The sequence below is a fragment of the Anomaloglossus baeobatrachus genome, chromosome 2 (assembly GCF_048569485.1).
Source record: "Anomaloglossus baeobatrachus isolate aAnoBae1 chromosome 2, aAnoBae1.hap1, whole genome shotgun sequence".
Classification (NCBI taxonomy): Eukaryota; Metazoa; Chordata; class Amphibia; order Anura; family Aromobatidae; genus Anomaloglossus; species Anomaloglossus baeobatrachus.
Genome location: NC_134354.1, coordinates 309,496,247 through 309,518,409, shown reverse-complemented (window position 1 = coordinate 309,518,409; position 22,163 = coordinate 309,496,247). Strand labels below are relative to the sequence as shown.

Below are 22,163 nucleotides of genomic sequence, written 5' to 3'. Positions count from 1 at the left end.
TCTCTATCCTATGACAATCTATCAGCCGAAACTGCAACTCCGTCCCTGTCCTTGGACAGGGTTGACAGGTGGTTCCTTTGGCCACGACTAGTAGAGACCCCGGCTGACGAAGTGCTACAGGGGAGCATTGCACACAATGGGGGTCAGTGCCGTGGAACAGCATCACATGCAGTAAAAACAGCACCGAAAGCCTGTGTTGCTTTTTTGCTGCTGCCGACTAGCCATGTAGGAGTATATAGCCAACAATGGTGACCGTACAGTGCAATGTATAGCATACAAGCATAAAGTACAACTGAACACTGCATCACATGCAATACAAACAGCATAGAAAGCCTGTGCCTTGGCACCCCTGCTTTTCTGCTGCTGTATACTAGTCATCTAAGGGACTATAGCCCAGAATAGTGACCATACAGTGCAATGTATAGCATACAAGCATAAGTACAAATGCACACTGCAGCCCATGCAATACAAGCAGCATAGAAAAAACCTGTGCCCCAGCACCCTTGCTTTTCTGCTGCTGTAGTCAAGCCATTCTAGGAGAATATAGCTAAGACTAGCGACTGTACAGTGCAATTACAAATGAATACTTCAGTACATACAATACAAGCAGCATAGAAAGCCTGTGCCTTAGCACACCTGCTTTCCTGCTGCTGATGTGTCGCTCCCTAAGAGGGCATATAGCGACCTATGCAGTTAAAATACACATGGACAAACTGCGGTATTTAGTGGGGTGAGCACTGCATGTGCCGCTTACCGCCCGCCTATAAGCGGGTGTATGGTCGCCATAGTCCTGCCTGGTTGCCCAAAGTCCGAGCTCGGACTGCAGTAATGGCTGCCGGCGTCTTCTCCAGCTCGTGTGAGGAGGGGCGGGCCGTGGGCGTGCCCCAAGTCCGAGCGGGAATCCGGCGTCCCACAGTGTGCAGTGAGAGGGCTGGAGCATGTAAATAAGGCTCCAGCCCTCGGCGCTGACGATTGCTCAGCGTCTGTCCCCTTCCCTGAGTGACAGGGAGGGGGCGGGAACGAAGCGGCACTAGGCCGCAAAAGCCGGGGACTGGATTTATAAGCGCCGCCGCTGTAAAAGCGCGGTCGGCGCTAAGTCCCCGGCGCACTACAAGTCCCAGCCGCGCCGCCGCTCCCGGAGCGTCCGGCGCGGTAGTTCCCAATACACAAAGTCACTCAGCAAAGCTGCAGTGACTGTAACCCTTTACTGTCCCCGGCGCACTAGCACACCCAGCAAGTCTGGAGTGTGCTGTGCCTGTGTGTACGGGGACACAGAGTACCTGTAATGGTGCAGGGCCATGTCCCTGAACGGTACCCCAGCTCCGTATCCAGCAGGTTCAAATGGGTCTGTGGATGGAGCCCGGCCTCAGGGCTTTGGGGCCGGTAAGATCCCACTTCCACAGAGCCCCTCAGGGGGATGGGGAAGGAAAGCAGCATGTGGGCTCCAGCCTCCGTACCAGCAATAGGTACCTCAACCTTACAAACACCACCACGGGTGAGAAGGGAGCATGCTGGGGGCCCTATATGGGCCCTCTTTTCTTCCATCCGAAATAGTCAGCAGCTACTGCTGACTAAACAGTGGAGCTATGCGTGGATGTTAGCCTCCTTCGCACAAAGCTTGAAAACTGAAGCCCGTGATCCCACGGGGGGTGTATAGCCAGAAGGGGAGGGGCCTTACACTTTTTAGTGTAATGCTTTGTGTGGCCTCCGGAGGCAGTAGCTATACACCCAATCGTCTGGGTCTCCCAATAGAGCGCCGAAGAAAGGAATTTTTTGCCCAGGAATAAAAATATAAATATAAAATTGTAAAAAAGTGATGTGAATCTTTATTATTTGTATTGTGGGTTAAAAAGCTTTTAAAATAGTCACTCCAAACAGTTAGGAGGAGGAGGAGGACATATTTGTACTCATTATTCCTGGAGAGGCCCAAGCAAAAAAGGACTCTAGGTTATTATCGGGCATAAGCGTGGAAAAAGCATCTATACGCATGCTCCTGAACCTGCCATGAGGACACAGAGTAGCGGTACGGAGTAAATGCCAGAACTGAGACCGTGGGAACAAAACTAAAGCACCTGCGCCAGGGGTAAACCTGGTTCAAGGGGCCATGTGTATGTTTCAGAAACAAGAAAAGAGAGATAATGACAGATCATACACAGATTAGTACAACAGTGTATAGAAATCATTAAAACCCTTTTGCCGCAAGAGCACCAGACCATGATAAAAATTGAAAACTAAAATTCTCACATACATAAAAGACTGATCAAAATGTAGCCACTCTGATTTTGTTGTCTATCTTATTGATTGTGTACGTGGAAAAAAATATGTAGGGAGAACCAGACAGCCCCTACATAATAGATTAAATTCCCACAGACAATATCAAGAAAGGGTTCCTTTTGCATTGTCTGTCCCGACATTGCACGTTAATACATGGTAAAAAGGCAGACATCACTAGAACACCAATTGAACAAATCCCTAATAATACTCCTAACAGAATTGAGGCTCTAAAGAAAAAAGAGACATTCTGGATTTATAGATTAAATACACTAAAACCGATAGGACTTAATGAAGTGACAGACCTCTTCTACTGATTTTATATAAAAAAATTTGAGATGGTCCTCCTGCCTCTTTTTATCTTATCCTTATTATCCCTTTTATATGTTTTATAGTTTTTATGGATCTGTGTATTTAATTCTATCATTACATTTTGATCAGTCTTTTATGTATGTGAGAATTTTAGTTTTCAATTTTTACCATGGTCTGGTGCTCTTGCGGCAAAAGGGTTTTAATGATTTCTATACACTGTTGTACTAATCTGTGTATGATCTGTCATTATCTCTCTTTTCTTGTTTCTGAAACATACACATGGCCCCTTGAACCAGGTTTACCCCTGGCGCAGGTGCTTTAGTTTTGTTCCTACGGTCTCAGTTCTGGCATTTACTCCGTACCGCTACTCTATGTGTCCTCATGGCAGGTTCAGGAGCATGCGTATAGATGCTTTTTCCACGCTTATGCCCGATAATAACCTAGAGTCCTTTTTTGCTTGGGCCTCTCCAGGAATAATGAGTACAAATATGTCCTCCTCCTCCTAACTGTTTGGAGTGACTATTTTAAAAACTTTTTAACCCACAATACAAATAATAAAGATTCACATCCCTTTTTTACAATTTTATATTTATATTTTTATTCCTAGGCAAAAAATTCCTTTACAATTTTTATTCAACATATCACAGCATTTTATTTTCTCATTATTTATTATCTATTACTTTTTATAGTTTTTTCTATAAAATATGTTTTGCCATACATATATTTATACATATATATTTTTTTCTTCTTTCACCTAGATGTCAATATTATTTACCCGTGTTACATATTTATGGGTACACAGATATAAAAATCACTGGTGGCGTTCACCACTAAAAGTCGAATTTTACCTTATTATTAGGGACTGCTACTTTGAAGCTCTTGTCCCGAAAATTGACATTTTTTCATACTATTCCTCTCATTTCTTATTTCTTTTTTCTTGATTTTTCATCCAATTATTGTTTATTTTTCATGTAAACTATTATGATGACCAGTCTATGAACATTTAACAGAGTATTGTTATGTCTGCAGAAAGTGCTGCATCATGCATGCAGAGGTCTTTTTTTTTTTTTCTGTCCTTTTTCAAAGTGCCGGGAGGCGGTACTTTGTGGATACCATATGTATAAAAGGGTTCAAAAGGGTTCATCTCTCTGTACATGCAGTGTTGATTTACTGGTCCTGAAGAAGAGGTCTTAGACCTTGAAACGCGTAGACCCATGGAATAAAAGATTGTTTAATTTATCAACATCTCCTTCTGGATTACTGGCGGATTGCGCGGGTTTAACCCCTTCTCCCTCTCCACTTTGAAGTCTGGAAAAGATGTTAGAAAGATCCACATCAGGGTCCTGCTTGGCTTGGAAGTGGGTGATGGCTGCTTTTAACTGACTGGATAGTCCTTGTCCTAGGTCATTCTCCAAAATGACTGGTGTGAGCAGGTAATCCCCAAGCCCCACTTTCACTTCCCTCTGAGTGGTATCCGAAACAACAGGCTTGGTGGGGCCATCTATGAACCCCACTTCAACTTCCTCCTGGCTAGTCCCCGAAAAAACAGGTGTGGGGAGGCTGTCCATAAACTCCATATGGACCTCTTCCTGGTCAGACCCCAAAGAAACTGGTGTGGAGACGGTGTCCATAAGCTCCACATCAGCCTTGCTCTGGTCAGTCTCCACAATGACAGGTATTGGGAGACTGTTCACAAGTCCCACATTGATCGCTTCCTGGTTAGTTCCCAAAATACCAGGGGTGGGGATGCTGTTCATAAGCTCCACATCAGCCTTGCTCTGGTCAGTCTCCACAATGACCGGTATGGGCAGGCTGTTCACAATCTCCACATCGATCACTTCCTGGTTGGTCCCCAAAAAACCAGGTGTGGGGAGGCTATCCACAAGCTCCACCTTGACCTCTCCCTGGTCGGTCCTTAGGTCCAACTGCACACATGCCAGAGGGACGTCCGAGCGCTGGCCCTCAGCCAGGGAGATGGATAATTGGGAATCTGGTAAATGGTCTTCTGGGGAAACAATAACTGGGCTTACCAGAGTGATGGAAGATCCAATGTCTCGATGTCCCTGAGCCTGTATATCACCGACCTTGACCGTCTGGATATGGGGATGGAGGTTGGCTGGTGTACAGTGTCCGGCCTGCCGTAGGGTGTGGACTGGATAAACCACTTCCTCAGCTATTGGTGTTTCTTGGGAGTAGCATTCCTCAGGTCTCGCTGGTTCATCTCGGCATATGTTGACTGGTTGGAGTGGCAGACGGGCTCCAAGCATGCGGCCTCTTTGTTTTGGTGCAGCTTCTGCTGGGTAGCGGGACCATACTTCTTGAGCGGCTGGTGCTAGCAGTACGGCAGCTGGAATCCCATAAACATATTCCAGAACCCAAGCCCTCTCTTCTCTTGAGAATCTAGGCCCCAATGCATCCAACAACGCTGTGGCTTGGGCCATTTTGGACAAAGTTGATTCCCGATTGTCACTAGATCCATGATGTGGCACATAGTTTAAATCCTCTGGGTCAATATCGGCGGGATCCTCATTGTCCTCTGCATCATTCTGGGCATCCCAACGGACTAATTTCTGGATCAAGTCCGACCGAGTCTCAGTGTTCCAGTAGATAATCTTTCACCTCTGGCACAGATCCTGTAGCATCCATTTACTGCTGCGGTCGTAACTCCTCTCTGGTCCTTGTCCCATGGCTGAGTTGGTGGGGTTGGACATGGCAGCGTCCGAAACCTGAATGCCTCCCCTATGGCCTGCTGGGTATGCTTATGTGCCTCCCTGGTTCTTGAGCCCTGGACGGTGTCCACGAACACCAGTCCGCTGCAGCTCCCCTGGGTAAACCAGGCTGAGTAGTGTCCCACCGCTGCCACCAATTGTGGAGACATGGGGCTCAGTGGGTGCTCTCGTCCACTAAAACCCGCCGCCTTTAGAAAGACAGCGTGGCTCAGGGCTCATACCAACTGAACGCCGGCCTCCTTAACCGTGGGCGTAACACTACTCAGACAACACAGGGTGAGGGAACCACAATAATTAGACTTTATTGGATCCCCAAAATATTAACGGCACATAACACATAACCAGCAAAACACACAAATGTAACAGGCAACAGAGTCTCACCCTTCCGCTGGCTCACCAGGGATTTAGAATGTCCTTGCCTTAGAGGTTCCAGGGCTATTTACTCCAATCCAGCAGCACCCCGCTTTCGGCGGGCACCCACCGAGAAAGGAATAATGCCAGATTTAGGAAGCTGTGTCAGGTCTGAAAAGTCTGTAGCAGGTGACTGAACTGTCCCAACCTGAGTGTCCTCCTTAGGTAGTCCTGGTATGATGATACAACCCTGGCAGCCGGAGTCGAAATCCCTAGGCTGTGGATATGGTCTCCAACCGGAACCGGAGTCCCTAGATTGAAGCCATAAGATATCCTGATCCTCTAGTCAGCTCCTAAGAGCTTAGACTGGATCCATCAGCATCCATCAACAACCACCTGGTGGCTTAAAGAAATCCCTTTTATATCCACAGCCTTCCACTTGTATACACTGCGTCCTCATCGATTGGTTGGACAAGATCGCCTCTCCCATTGGATGAATCTCAAGCTGCATGGACAATGTTCATCCAAATGATGTCTACAGAAAGACTGAGGGTATACATGTAGTCTGGAATGCACAGACTAGATAATGGCTACTAAGGTAATCACATTAGCAATACACAACTACAATACAATGATTACTGGAAGAGTCTGGAGAAACAATAGCTAAGCAAACATGAGATAGCACACAGAAGAACAATGACGTCTGGCTGAATTTTAAGAAACCTTAACCCATGAGAGGCATTGGGTGTCCATGTCGTCACAATGGTGTGCCGTAAATAATCTACCTTTATCACTTCCTTGCAAAACGCAGGGTAGTGATGATCACTATGTCCCGGAAAATGCAAAATACCGCAATGAAACGCACATAATTTGCTACCTGCATTATTCCCTGCGGTATTTCAGGATTACATTACAGTCAATGGGGTAAAATACCGCAGGAACAGAAGTGGCATTATAATTAATTCCACAGCGGAAATTCCGCAGCAAATCCTGTTGGTGAAAAAAAAACTTAGTGTGCGCAACAGCATTTTTTTTTCACCATAGGTTTTGCTGGGGAAGGACTGCAGCAAGGTTATGAATATTTTCTGCAGCAAAACATGCAGCAAAACCGCTGTAAAAACCACAGTGTGCGCACAGGGCCTTATAAAGGTGTTTTTTTTACATTCTACAGCGCGGCCTGGGCCCTTATATACAGTATTCTGGAATGCTATATATAAGGGCTCACTGGTGGTGGGCGCAGCTCATGAGGAAAAACCTGATGACCGGTTCCCTTTTAAGGGAATTTCACACTATTCCAGTTTGTCTAGGACAGGAAACACAAATGTGGACAAGGTAGGCAATGGAAGGTTAACTCATCAGTGCCTAGGATTGCATCATAGAGCGTCAATAGGCTGACAAAGATTTATCTTCCATGATCAAACAATTTAGAAGGTGTTGTCATTATTGGCTATGGTTAACAAAGATCACTACAATGCCAGGTTTACAGAAGCAACATTATTGGCAAAGTCATTCTGCATGGTGACTCTAGAGATTTACAGATAAACCCAGAAATATTTAGACAGAGACATAAGTCTTGGCATTTTAACTGTTTACCAAAACATATTTAAGATACTGCTATATAATCCACATACTGAGCCAGTGAAGAGAGGGAAAAAAAACCTGCACCCGCCATAAAATAACATTCAGACTTTATTGAAAATGATGCATAAAAATCCAAAAGGGCGACAGCTGTTTCGTACAAATGCGCTTCTACGGGTCCTGGCAAGTGGTGCGTGTCCACATCTATTCCTTAGTTCAAAAGCACTACAATGGGCTATTGCCTCATTAAACCATCATCAAATAAGCAGGTAAAAGGTCCGTAGCTGATTCCAGGTGTGGCATTTGAGTTTAGAAGCTGTTGCTGGGAACCCAAAACATGCAGTTAAATGGAAGAGAAACAGGCCATCATTAGGCTGAAAAAAAAGATGAAAGTCATCAGAGGTAAAAAAGAAATTTAAGGAGTGGCCAATTCAACAGTTTGGTACATTCTACATTTAAAAAAAAAAGGCCTGGAAGTCCACGGAAGACAACAGTGATGGATGAACACAGAATCCTTTCCATGGTGGAGATAAACCCCTTCACAACATCCTCACAAAGTGTGGAACACTTCCCAGGAAGTAGGTATTTCAATATCTCTGTCTACAATAAGGAGAAGACTTCATGAGAGCAAATACAGAGGGTTCACTACACAAAAGGCAAGCTTAGACTTTGCCCAAAAATACGTAAAGAAGCTAGCCCAGTTTTGGAAAAGCATTCTGTTACAGGCAGAAAAGCAATGACCAATCCAGCTGGGACGGGGTTGTGAATCCACACTGGATCCAGTACTTACAATGGAGGGGTGTGACTAATTGGCTACCTGATCTTCTCTAGAGTCTCTGGTGGAGAGGTTAGGTTTGTACTGCAAGTAGTCGTCAGGTACCATTTCCAAAGCAGTCCCTGGATCCATGAAAGAGGACACTAGCGGAGACAGGCACAATGGAGTAGAGCCTCTCCCAGGACAGGATCAGGAAAACCAGCAGAATGGAAGCTGGTACAGACGGGAACGGACACAGGAACACAGGCTGGCACAAGGACATGGATAGAGGAACACAGGCTGGCAACAAGTCAAGGACAGAGGATACAGGACCACAGGCTGGCACCAGGACACGGATTAAAGATACAGGACCAAAGGCTGGCACCAAGACACGGATTATGGATACAGCAACACAGGCTGGCACAAGGAATAGGATCAGGAACATAATCAAGAACTTAGGCTAAAAGCGGAACCCAGCAAAGGAAATCGAGAACTCAGGCTCGTAGTTGGACCCAGAATGGAATCAGGAACTCAGGCTGGAACCGGGAACTAGGAACAGATCAGGAACAAAATCAAGGACTCAGGTATTGGGCTGGAACCGGGAATGGATGAGTAACAGAATCAGGAAGTCAGTCTTGGACTGGGAACCTGCAAAGGAATCAGGAACCACTAATGAATCAAGAATTCAGGAAAGGTCCAGGAAACTGGAGCAGGTTCAGGCACTTGGGACAGGTTCGGTTTCTGAATTGAAACTGGATCAGGCATACGGGCAAGTACCGACTCTGGAACAGGATCCAGGGACCAGACGATGTGTACATTGGCTATAGGAAAGAACGTTGCACAGGCACCTACCTATAGGGGAGGGTACCCTAAACATATGGTCCTACTCAGTGATAGGCTGAGGACACATCAGGTGTAACCTGGTACTCCCCAGTGATTGGCTGGGAACACATCAGGTTTGCACACGTTGTCCCTTTAGGAAGTAAGGAGTGCGGTCGACTTAAGTGTACAGCCAGGAAATCGGGAGCCACAAAAGACAGAGTAACTGGCGACACAGGGGTGGAGAGCAGTGCGGTAAGTACGTTGGTGTCCCTGCTGATTAGTGCAGGAAACACCGGCGTTACGCTTTCTTTGGACAGATGAAACAGCGTTAACTTGTACCAGAATGATTGGAAGATGAAGTATGAAGAGAGTTTAGAACGGCTCATGATCCAAAGCACACTACATCCTCTGAAAACATGGTGAAGGCAGTGTGATGGCATGGGCAAGCATGGGTTCCAATGGCACTGGGTCACTAGTGTTTACTGATGATGTGACTGAAGACAGTAGGAGCCGGATGAATTCTGAAGTGTACAGGGCTATACGTTCTGCGTAGATTCTACCTTGGTTGATTGGACGGTGCTTCACAGTACAGATGGACAATGACCAAAAATATACTTCAAAAGCAATCCATCAGTTTTTTTTTAAGGCAAATAAGTGAAATATTCTTCAATGGCAGAGTCAGTCACCAGATCTCAACCCCATTGAGCATGCATTTCACATGCTTAAGACAAACCTTAAGGCAGAAAGACACACAAACAAGCAACAACTTAAGTCAGCTGCAGTAAAGGCCCGGCAAACCATCACAAAGGAATGAAAACCATCGTTTGGCGATGTCCATAGCTTCCAGGCAGCTATTGCCTGTAAAAGATTCTTAAAGTATTAAAAAATGAACAGATTATTTATGGTAGAGTACATTTGTCCAATTATTTTTGAGCCCCTGAAACGAGGAGGCTTTGTAGAATAATGAAATATCCTGAAAAGAATTGCAATTATCAACCCCTTTAATTAAACGTGAAAGTCTGCACTTCAATTGAATCTCAGTTGTTTAATTTTAAATAAAAAAATGTGGCATGCAGAGCACAAATCACAAGGATTTGGTCACTGTCCATACTTAACTGTATGATTGATAGAAATGGTTAAAACACTGCATATAATTGACGGAATAAACACCTTTTTTGCATTTATAATTTGGGATGCCTCAGCTTTTTTTCAAGAGTTACAGAAATGTATAACCTATGGAGCAAAGTTCATATAATAAATGTAAAAAAAAAAAAATAGTGGTGCAGTTTCTCTCTCTGGTATCTCTCATATCAGATGCATTTAAGAAAATCCCTTTTTCTCACAACTAAAACAGCAATGGTTAATATTTATCTCACCACATCAGCAGTGCCGAAAACATGGCAGTAATGGTGGCTGGTCTGCAGATCCTTTGTAATATAGGCAAAAGTACATAGGTCTTCAGGGTCCTGAGCTGCACAAGATATGTTTCGGATCTCATGTTCTGCAATTACATTCTAAATGGATTGGAAGAAATCCAGGAATTAATACTTGAAACAGAATAATCAAGGTAGTATCCTCACTGGAAAGAGTAAATTACACTTGATGTTCAAAAGTATAAAAATATACTTTCACCTACCACTGCAGTAAACTTGTCTCTGGTATAGCTTCATGGATGTGTCCTGTACACAATACATACAAACTAAAGCCCACACTTATGTGACCTGCAACATTTAACCCCTTCACTACACAAACTGATTTTTCTGTCCTTTCTTTTGGTAGAAGCCATGTAGATTTCTAGAGCCTTTGAGCTACCAGTAGCTTGAAGGCTCAATATATTTCTGTTAAGAGATGATAAAGGGCTTGTGTTTTTGAGGTCTGAATTGAAGATTTTAATAGTGTCATTTTGGGGGACAGAACATTTTGGATCAGTTCTCATGTATCCTATGTTCTACACTTAGCACTTACATCAGTGTTTCCATTCAAATATCTGATACATGATTCAGATGAAGCCTCCGACGGATCCATTCATTATTGAGGCAGGCAGAGCTACTCCAGTCAGTTTAGTCGCTGTTTAGTGTTCCACTTTTCAGAGGGGCACAAATCTCTGGCACACCGTGCTTTTTGGCACGCCTAAAAAGAGGGACACTGCTGGATCATAGTCCAGAAAAATTCCAGTGACTCCATCTGCCTCATTATAGCGAATCTTCCATCATGGGTTATGTCTCAATCACATACTTCAGAGATTTACACAGAAACCCTGATGTAAGTGCTCATCGAAGAGCGCAGGATAAATGTGAGCCGGGTCTTACTGTGATCTTTGGGAGAAAGAATGAACAAATCCACAGCTGGTCAAGAATTGGTTTAATTTAATTTTTACACAGTTCACGGTGCAGTGTAAGTGATTAGACGGCTTTATTCTTTGAGTTAGTGTGATTACAATGATACCAGATTTATATTATTTTTTATGTTTGGCATTTGGCCATATTTTGAGAGATATAAGTTTTCTGTATTTCTGACTAGAGTCATGTGAGGGCTTGTTTTTTTGAAGGACAGCTCGACGTTTTTATGGGTGCCATTTTCAGGCACATACTATTTTATGATCGCTTTCTATTTTTAATAGGCATAATGACCAAAAACAAGCTTTTCAGGATATGGTTTTCTTGTTAATGACTTTCAACATGTGGCAAAAGTCATAAGACAGCTTTATTCTTTGGGTCAGTACGATTACAGCATTAACTTAGTTTTTTTTATGTTTTGCACAAAAAACGTTTTTTTAGGAAAACAAAATAAATATTTTTGAATCACTATATTCTGAACTAGTTTTTTTTTATTTTTTTTCTGCCGATGGAGATGTTTGGCAGTTTATTTTTTTGCAGAACATATTCATCTTTTTGATCAATTTTTATTTAATTTTTTGCTTAGTGGTTTTATGAAAATGCCACTTTTTTATTATTACAGTGCTCACTGAAGGGGTTAAATAGTGAGATAGTTTTATAGATCAGGGTTGTTTTTATTTTTCCATTAATATACAGATTTATTGGTATATTTTTTTCTTCTTTACTTTGTGATTCTGGAAAAATATTTCTTACAATTTCTTAAAACTTTTTTACTTATTCCCATTATGAGACTAAGGGTATGTGTGCACGCTGCGTTCTGGCTTGACAAATAAACTGCAGTGTTTTGACAACTGTAAACACTGCGTTTGACAAAAAAAAAAATGCATCCAAAACTCATGCATGTTGGATGCATTTTGAATGCGTTTTGAATGCATTTTGGATGCATTTTTGACAGTGTGGTCCCACTCAGAGCGACACCCCCATAAAGCATGGCTGGTTGCCAAACAGCCGCGCGATCAGAATGAACTCTGATGAACTTCACCCATCTTCATTGTCATTGCACAGCTCTGTCTGTGTGCTGCGGCCTGATTTGCGGTCACCGGTTAAGGACTCACTGGTGACCGCAAATCCCCTGAGTGACTTAAGTGAGCCGCGCGATCAGCGATGCCATCACTCAGGCTACCCGCGGCCAGCTGGAGTCCTCTACCCGAGACTGCAAATCACCTGAGTGAGGGCACCGCTAATCATGCGGCTCACTTCAGTCACTCAGGCGACTTGCTGTCATAGTTGGAGGATCCAGTTGTGGCCTCGGGTTACCTGAGTGACGTCCTCATCGCTGATAGCGCGACACATTTCAGTTGCTGCATGGAGCTCACAGAGAGTGGTCGTGGTCTGTGGCCGCTCCCGGTCAGCTTCCGATGTAGCAGAGCTGAAAGCGTCGTGGGACCTCGTGTGGATTACGTCGGACTTGGAGGGCTGTTTGGGGATTAATAAAGTGGTGAAAGAGGGTGTTTTTTGTCTTTTATTCCAAATAAAGGATTTTTTGGGTGTGTTTATTTTCTTCAACTTACAAAGTAATCATGGGGGGTGTCTCAGACAGGACTTAGTGGCAGCTATGGGCTGCCATTAACTCCTTATTACCCCGATTGCCACTGTACTAGGGCAATTCGGGATGAGCTGGGTAGAGTCCCCGGACTGTCGCGTCTAACGGATGCGGCAATTACGGGCAGCTGCTGGCTAATATTTTTAGACTGGGGGGCTCCCCATCCTGAGCATACCAGCCTTTAGCTGTGTGGCTTTACCTTGGCTAGTATCAAAATTGGTGGGGTCATTTTTTAAAAATTTATTTTACTGCACGATATAGATACGCCCACTGGCGGCTATGATTGGTTGCCGTGAGACAACTGTCTCTCAGCGTGGGGGCTCATCTGACTGCAACCAATCATAGGCGCCAGTGGGCGGGGGAAGCAGTGAGTATGAGATGGAATTATGAGCGGCCGGCATTTTCTAAAGCAGGGAAAGCCGCTGGAGCAGTGTGACAGCTGTGCATCGCTGCGCCGGTGATCAGTGAGTATGAGAGAGGTGGTGAGAGGGACAGACCGACCAACAGAGAGACCGACAGACAGACACCGACATCGACACACAGAGAGAGACTGAAAGACCTGCGTTTTGTTTGTCAAAAAAGCATGCAGAATGCAAAAAAAATGCAGTGCAAACACACAGATAAACATTTTGGTTGCATGTAGACCCACCTCATTGATTTCAATGGGTGGAAATTGCAAGTAAAATGCACAAAAGAAGTGACATGCTGCTTTTTTAAACGCATCGATTTTGTCAAATATTTGGCATCCAAAATGCTGCTTTTAAAAAAGCAACGTGCGCATGGAATTTGCTGACTTCTCATAGACTTTGCTGGGAAAGCACAATGCATGCATTTACGCTGCTGTTTTAAACGCGGGAAAAAAACGCAACGTGCGCACACAGACTAAGGCTATTTGACCACGTAGTTATTTTCCCCGCTTTTTATATTTTGTTGTTCCTTGCTTAATTTAATCAATAAAAGCAAGGAAAACGCATTCCAGGAAAGTCTATGAGAATCGTGACTTGCTGTGCACACGCTGCTTCTTTTTTCCTTGCAGATTTTGTTGCTGAAAAAAGAAGCAGCATATCAATTGTCTACGTTTTATTTCTGTGTTTCTATAATCACCTGCAGTGCTTTTTCACTACAGGGGATTATAGTGCAGCACTTCACCTCACACACTGTGCACACAGCTTCGTGTGTGAGCCTCTCCGTAGCTCTGTAACCCGGGGTCGTCATAGTGACGACTCAAGGTTACTATGGCAGCAATCGGGTCCCTGTCGGTAGATTACTTGTTCTGTGTCCCCTTGCATGCATTCACCCAGCGTGTGCGGGCTGGGAGGTCAGCTGAGTTCCGCCGGCACTGGAGTCAGCTGATCTGAACTCAGTTGACCTTACAGCCCACATACGCTGTGATTGATGCAGCGGGACACAGAACAAGTAATCGTCCGACACTGGAGTCAGCTGATCTGAACTCACTGACCACACAGCCCGCACATGGTCACACATGATTGGCAGCAGGCAGTGACTGGTGTTAACCTGCATCCATTGCAGCGTGTGTGGGCTGTGAGATCAGGAGTTCAGCTGACTCCAGTGCCGGCCGATTACATTCTGTGTCCCGCTGCATCCACCGCGAGTAGAAGTAGAAGGATCCGGTAAAATAACAATTGCGGTTGCATGCGTTGCACATTCAATCCACAGGATCCGGTCATATGCGGTTTGCGGTTTTTTTTTTATGACCAGCAAAAAAACGCTGATGTGAAAGCACCCTTACTTAAGTAGTGCAATACATCTCAACCTGCCAGTGTTATCAAGATTAATAGCCTTTGAGCTATAGCAACCCATTGTGTCCCCACAATTGAGTCACATGAGTCATTGAGCCAATGGTGTGCGTTCTCTGTCAAACAAATTACAGGTCAAGGTCCCTATTGACTGAAGCATGTAAGGGGATAATTTACTCATAGCAGGAACTAAGACACAGCTCAGTAGACACTAGACACTGATGGCACGTTTTGTTGTTTTTTTTCAACTTTATTATTTGAAAATAAAGATTACATACAATAACATTTCATAAAAACTGAAAAAAATATAGACAAGAGGATAAAATTCCCCCCCAAAACACAAAGTGAACCTGTCAGGTGCAATATGCACCTAGAACTACGAGGAATTCTGGGTGCATATTTCTAATCCCTGCCTAACTGTCCCGGTTTCTAGTGGCATAGATAAAGAGATCTTTAGAAAAAGTATTTCTAAAGATCTTTAGTCGCAAGGGCGTTAGTTCCTGCGCTCATTCCGCCCTCTTTGCATGGTAGCATGCAGATAAGGGCATAATTTATGCGACTTACATAATTCGTTCAATGTTTTGGGTTTCCTCATAAGAAAGTCGACTAGATCTCTAAAAATAGAAAAGCCCAGCCTTCATCCAATGGTTAAGGCCCCGTCACACTAAGCAACATCGCTAACAACATCGCTGCTGATGGACAACTTTTGCGACGTAGCAGCGATGTTGCTAGTGATGTTGCTGTGTGTGACATCCAGCAACAACCTGGCCCCTGCTATGAGGTCGTTGGTTGTTGCTGAATGGCCTGGACCATTTTTTAGTTGTTGCTGTCCCGCTGTGCAGCACAGATCGCTGTGTGTGACAGCAAGACAGCAACAACTAAATGTGCAGGCAGCAGGAGCCGGCTTCTGCGGACACTGGAAACCACGGTAAACATCGGGTAACCAAGAAGCCCTGTCCTTGGTTACCCGATATTTACCTTCGTTACCAGCCTCCGCCGCTCTCACTGTCAGTGCCGGCTCCTGCTCCTTGCAGGGGTAGCAGAGTACACATCGGGTAATTAACCCGATGTGTGCTGTAGCTAGGAGAGCAGGGAGCCAGCGCTAAGCAGTGTGCGCGGCTCCTGCTCTATGCACATGTAGCTGCAGCACACATCGGGTAATTAACCTGATGTGTGCTGTAACTAGGAGAGCAGGGAGCCAGCGCTAAGCGGTGTGCGCTGCTCCCTGCACGTGTAGCTGCGTGTGCTGGTAACCAAGGTAAATATCGGGTTGGTTACCAGATATTTACCTTAGTTACTAAGCGCAGCATCGCTTCAGTGCGTCGCTGCTGGCTGGGGGCTGGTCACTGGTTGCTGGTGACAGCTCACCAGCAACCCCTGTAGCGATGCTCCAGCGATCCCTGCCAGGTCAGGTTGCTGGTGGGATCGCTGGAGCGTCTGACTGTGTGACCTCTCACCAGCAACCTCCTAGCAACTTACCAGCGATCCCTATCAGGTTGTATCGTTGTTGGGATCGCTGGTAAGTTGTTTAGTGTGACGGTACCTTAAGTCACACAAGTTCTTAGGTCCTCTGTAAGATGTGGGGTGTATAAAAAAAGAGATTAAAAAAGATATGCATGCTTGGCCAGCTGGTATTTACATTTGCTCCAGACTTCCATGGAAAAAGCCATACAACCTAGTAGGGCTTGAGGACAAATCTTGTATGGGATTCCCCATATCAAGAAGCTTGATGGAGGTGAGTAACAGCTTTTAGACTTCCAACCATTTGTTGAATGCATATAAATTTGAACCGGAGGACAGGTGGCGCAGATGTGGTGCATAACAGTATAAGGTGATGTTAGGAAAAGCTAGACTCCAGTGTGACCTGGGTACATACATGACCAAGTTTGAGATTTGAGGTCTTCCACAATGCCTGACAAACCTCAGAAGGAACGACTGGATCTTCTTCAAATTTGTTAAAAGGTATTTTGATAGGTAGAGTTTAAAACAAGTATAAAAATCAAGGAAAAATGGACATATTAACTGCTGCGATTTTGCCCAGAAAAGAAATATGTAAAGACAATCATAGCTGTAGCTGCGATTTGACCTCATGTACCAAGGTTGTCAAGTTTGCTTTAAAGAGAGCCATATGTTGAAGTAATATTAATTCCTAGATATCACAATAAATTTTCACGCCACATGTAATTGTAGTACATTTGTCAGAGTTCACTTCAGTTTTACTAGCAATAGGTTTGTAACCAGATAACCTTAAAACAGTACAGTAAATTAAGTGCTAGTTGGGGAGAGAAGTGAGGGGGTTTGTCAATGTAATCATGTACTCAGTAAACAACACAACTTTGCAGAATCTATCCCAGATTTGGATCCCTTTTATGTAGGTTAATCCTAATCTGGGCTGCTAATTGCTCAATACTAATGGTGGTGTCACACACAGCGACAACGACAACGACGTCGCTGCTACGTCACCATTTTCTGTGACGTTGCAGCGACGTCCCGTCGCTGTCGCTGTGTGTGACATCCAGCAACGAGCTGGCCCCTGCTGTGAGGTCGCCGCTCGTTGCTGAATGTCCAGCTTCATTTTTTGGTCGTCGCTCTCCCGCTGTGACGCACACATCGCTGTGTGTGACAGCGAGAGAGCGACGAAATGAAGCGCGCAGGAGCCGGCGTCTGGCAGCTGCGGTAAGCTGTAACCAAGGTAAACATCGGGTAACCAAGGTGGTTACCCGATATTTACCTTCGTTACCAGCCTCCGCCGCTCTTGCTGCCAGCGCCGGCTCCTGCTCTGTGCACATGTAGCTGCAGTACACATCGTGTAATTAACCCGATGTGTACTGTAGCTAGGAGAGCAAGGAGCCAGCGCTAAGCAGTGTGCGCGGCTCCCTGCTCTCTGCACTGTGACATGTAGCTGCAGTACACATCGGGTTAATTAACCCGATGTGTACGGTAGCTAGGAGAGCAAGGAGCCAGCGCTCAGTGTGCGCGGCTCCCTGCTTTCTGCACATGTAGCGATGTTATGATCGCTACTGCGTCGCTGTGTTTGACAGCTAAGCAGCGATCATAACAGCGACTTACAAGGTCACTGTTACGTCACAGAAAATGGTGACGTAACAGCAACATCGTTGTCGCTGTCGTTTAGTGTGACCCCAGCTTAAGTATACATAGAAGGGAGGAGAGCAGGCACCCTTTATTTATACATAGACCTGTGGAGTGTGCATAAGGTAGGCAGACAGATGGGGTGTGAGAAAAGTTAAGTTAAGGCTATAAGGAATGGTCCTGACATTCCAAAAAGATATAGTGTGCAGAACATAAAAGGACAAATCCAGCATATCAAAGGCCTTTTCTGCATTGATACACAGAAGGACTGCCTCCATGCTACCTTTAGGGGTACTTCTCACATAACGAGATCGCTAGCGAGATCGCTGCTGAGTGACAGGTTTTGTGACGTAATAGGGGTCTCACCAGCAATCTCATTATGTGTGACACTAAGCAGCGACCTGGCCCCAGCTGTAAAATCGCTGATCGTTACACACTGTTCTGGTTTATTTTCTTCAAAGCCGATGTCCTGCTAGGCAGGACACATCGCTGTGTTTGACACCTACTAACAACCTCCTATACAGGTCGCTCATCGTTATACAGGTCGCTGATCGTTACTGCGTCGTTGGTAAGGGCTGACTGTTTGACATCTCACCAGCGACCTCCCTGCGACTTACCAGCGATCCTTATCAGGTCGTATAGTTTTTGGGATCGCTGCTAAGTCGTTAAATGTGACGGGGCCCTTATTAGCCATTTCCACCAGGTCACCAACAGTATAGAATTAGTGCTTGTCTGATGAAAACAGATAAACCCAATCTGGCCCTTATGGACCAGCTGGGGAAACCAAATGTTTAAACGTTCTGCTAGTATTTTAGTAAAAATCTTCAGATCTGCGTTTAAGAGGCTTATGGGATTATAACTCGCACACTGAGTGGGGTCTTTTACTGCTTTGGGGATAACTTTAATAAAAGAAAGAAGTAATCTGGAATATCTCCTTTCATAAAATAATTGAACAGCTGAACCATATGTGGAGAAAGTATGTACATGAAAGTTTTATACTACAAGTAAGGTAACCTGTCTGAGCCAGGAAATTTATGTCCCGGTAGGTCTTCTACAATTGCGTCTTAACTACCTCTCACCATGAGATTTAAACTATCTGTAGCGCCTGGTCCCGCCAGATCCCGAGGGGGGCGCTCTCCCTCACATCTGCCCAGCCCCAGCATGGCCCCCACGTGCACTCCCGGTCCCAGCCTACGGCAGCGACGTGCTTCCTCTTACCAGTCCCATGGCTCTGCAGGCTCTGCTCACTCCCGGGTCAGGCATCCTGTTCCTGGAGCTGTTGCAGTCTCTTCCTGTCTCCCGTCCATACACAATTCTGCAGTGAGCAACTCTAGGCTGTGCGTGAGGCCACGCCCCCTTTCTTAAAGCAGTAGTGCCTCATTATCTGGAAGTGACCTCAGAGGCCACCTGTTACCTAAAGACCATTTAGGTTCACCTCCCCTGGCAGCAGGCGCCCGAGCAACGCTCCTACCAGAGCTCTGCTAGTGTTCTGGCCCCTTTGTACTACTGTTATCCGTGTGTTACCTGCCCGTTACTAATACTCTATCTCACCGTAGTGCCTTCTGTACCTTCCGACTGGGGACGCCACCGGCCATACCCGCAGTGGACGTCACCGGCCATACCCGCGGTGGACGTCACCGGCCATACCCGCAGTGAACGTCACCGGCCATACCCGCAGTGGATGTCTCCGTGCCACCTGCTGTGATCATCTTCGGTGCCACACCCGGGTTCTGCCTGTTGCGGACGTCGTACCCGAGCTACGCCTGGCCGTACAGCGACTCCTACCACCGGTTCCTGGCTGCCGTGCTTTTAGGCCTTCTGGGGAGGCACCGAACAGTCCCTGTATAGGGGTTCGCTGCTGTTCGCCTTCTCAGGGGAGTCCGGGGCACGGTCCAGTGAGTCCACCTCCGGCCGCTCGCCGCTCCTCGGTGAGCGTAACACTATCCAGGACTTCTTGTAGCAATTTAGGAAGCGGACATGAAGATAAGTAGTCATCCAGCATTTTAGTCTTATCTGGCTGGGATACTGGTAGAGCAGGTGGGAGATACTAGAGGGATGAACAGTCCGTATGACAATCTGTGCTACTTTTGTAGGGTCATAGAGTTAAGTAGTTGTTGAGTCTTTCATTTCATAAGAGGAATTATTAACTGATCACTCAGCAACTTAGCCAGCATAGTATGAGTGTAGCGCCTGGTCCCACCAGACCCCGTGGGGGGTGCGCTCCCTCACATTTGCCCAGTCCCAGCATGGCTCCCACGTGCACTCCCGGTCCAAGCCCCAGGCAGCGACGGTCTTCCTCTTACCGGTCCCATGGCTCTGCAGGCGCTGCCCCTGGTCCGGGTCCTGCTGTACGTCCTGCTCCCAGGCCTGCTGCAGCCTCTTACTGCAATTCTGTGTGAGGACGGGAGACAGGAAGTGACTCTAGGCTGCGCGCGAGGCCACGTCCCCTTTCTTAAAGCGGTATGCCCCATTTTCTGGAAGTGACCTCAGAGGTCACCTGTTACCTAATGGGTATTTAGGTTCACCTCCCCCGGCAGCAGGCGCCCGAGCAATGCTTCCATTAGAACTTTGCCAGTGTCCAGACCCTTTTGCGCTGTTATCTGTGCATTTGATACCTGGTTCTAATTCCTTGTCTCACCGTAGTGCCATCCGTACCATTCCGACTGTGGACGTCACCGCTCATACCTACAGTGGACGTCACCGTGCCCTACCTGCCTTGAACATTATCTGTGCCGTACCTACTGTGGATGCCACCTGCTGTGAACATCTCCGGTGCCATTCCCGTGTTCTGCCGGCTGCGGACCTCACAACCTTGCTACACCTGGCCTTACAGAGATTCCTACTACCGGTTCCTGGCTGCCGTACATTTAGGCCTTCTGGGGAGGCGCCGCACACTCCCTGTATAGTGGTTCGCTGCTGGTCGCCTTCTCAGGGGAGTCCGGTGCATGGTCTAGTAGGTCCACCTCCGGACACTCGCTGCTCCTCGGTGAGTGTAACAATGAGTTTTATTGCTGTACACTCTGATGTCTCCTGGTATCGCATCTTGCATAATCTTGGTTGGGTAAGGTACGCCTGGTGTAAGATATAGATTTGGATCATTCTTAGTAGGCGATTTCAAAACCTTCTCCCAGTCCTCCCTTTGCAGATTCGGAATCAGCAGCACCCACTTTTCTTTAACTGCCAAAGCTTGGGACTTGTTCCCCATGGACAGCAGGCACGTATACAAAGAGGAAATCGGCCCTTTCGGGCCCCGACACCGGACTATCCCTATTAAAGGAAAGGACGATATTAGAGCATTTGTACGTCTCATGTGATGCTGGAGCGCCGTTTTGAGCTGCAAATATCAAAAGAAGTGACATCTAGCAACATTAAACATGGACTGGAACTCTTCAATGGATAATAAAGACGTTTTGTTCATATATCTCACTAAGAGAGAAAACACCACGCGAACACCAGAATGTGGAAGATGGGTGGTCCGTCAGCACGGAAAATATACATTTTGCCGCCATAGGGACATTTCAGCAATAATATCGGAAAAGTGCACAACCCTTTTTGTCCGTCTTTATATCTGCCGCGCTAGTCTGTGAAGGGGTAGCAATTTGTGCGGTCCCAGTTCCTCTATTTCGAGGAGACCAAGTAGACAACCCATCCGTGCTGCATTAACTTGGCGGCTCTTGGAGTTTGGCAAGCCAAAATCTGGCATCCATGGAGATATTGCCTTTAACAAACCTGCTAAATAGTAGAAAAAAGTCTGGTAACCCCAACTCCCTTTTGTTTGAACGTATGCAGGGTTGTCAGTTTTAATTTGGAAAAAGTGTAAATCCAGACGTCTCTCTTTTACAACACTATGTTCAATGTGATCAAGAACATTTAGCTGTTCGAAACGCGTCAATTGGCTATGTTTTTATTCTGGAGATGATGTAACTATTTTCGTGGCAGCGAACGTGGCAGTGAAGCTGGCGGGATATGCAAGGGCTCCTGGTGGTGGCGGAACCCCCTCCACAGAGCCCAGCAGACTCTGGCAAACACGGGGCATCGCAAAGCCCAGTGGAGTTGAACAGGCAGGAGGCAGCTCAGGGCTCAGCAAGCCCAAGTAAGCATGGAGCACCACGGATCCCAGCAGACTCTGGCAAGTACGGGGTATCAAAAAGCCCTGCAACCTCGGGCAAGCAAGGGGCACCACAAGGCCCAGCAGACTTGAGCAAGCACAGAGCACCACAAAGCCCGGCAGGCTCAAGCAGGCACGGAGCACCACAAAGCCCAGCAGGGCTCGCTAATCAATCTGGGCCAGTATACTGTGTTAATGGAGGAGGGGAAGGAGGGCAGTATATCGGCTATGGGGGAAGTGATGTCCCCACTGCTTCAAAACGGTCAGGCTCCTGCCACAACAGAGTCACAGACCATCATGGGTGATGTGAGCTTTCAGGGTGAGGAGCCTACGCTGAAGGACGTGTTATCTGCTATTAAGCAATTTGGCACCACTATGCTTTCCCTAAATACCCAGATGGGACAAATCAAAAAGGAAATATCTTATATAAGTCAAGGCCTGCAAAAAGCATC

At 46.2% G+C, this 22,163-nt stretch overlaps 1 protein-coding gene across 7 annotated transcripts in view; it reads right to left on the bottom strand.

Moving 5' to 3' along the window:
- The window catches only part of ANKS1A (ankyrin repeat and sterile alpha motif domain containing 1A), a 568,529-nt gene that overhangs the window by 50,158 nt on the left and 496,208 nt on the right, over positions 1–22,163 (bottom strand). For all 7 annotated transcript variants that reach the window (XM_075335878.1, XM_075335880.1, XM_075335884.1 and 4 more), the window contains one exon: positions 10,194–10,331. In XM_075335878.1, the coding sequence (XP_075191993.1) occupies positions 10,194–10,331 (138 nt within the window). The remainder of the gene's footprint in view (positions 1–10,193; positions 10,332–22,163) is intronic.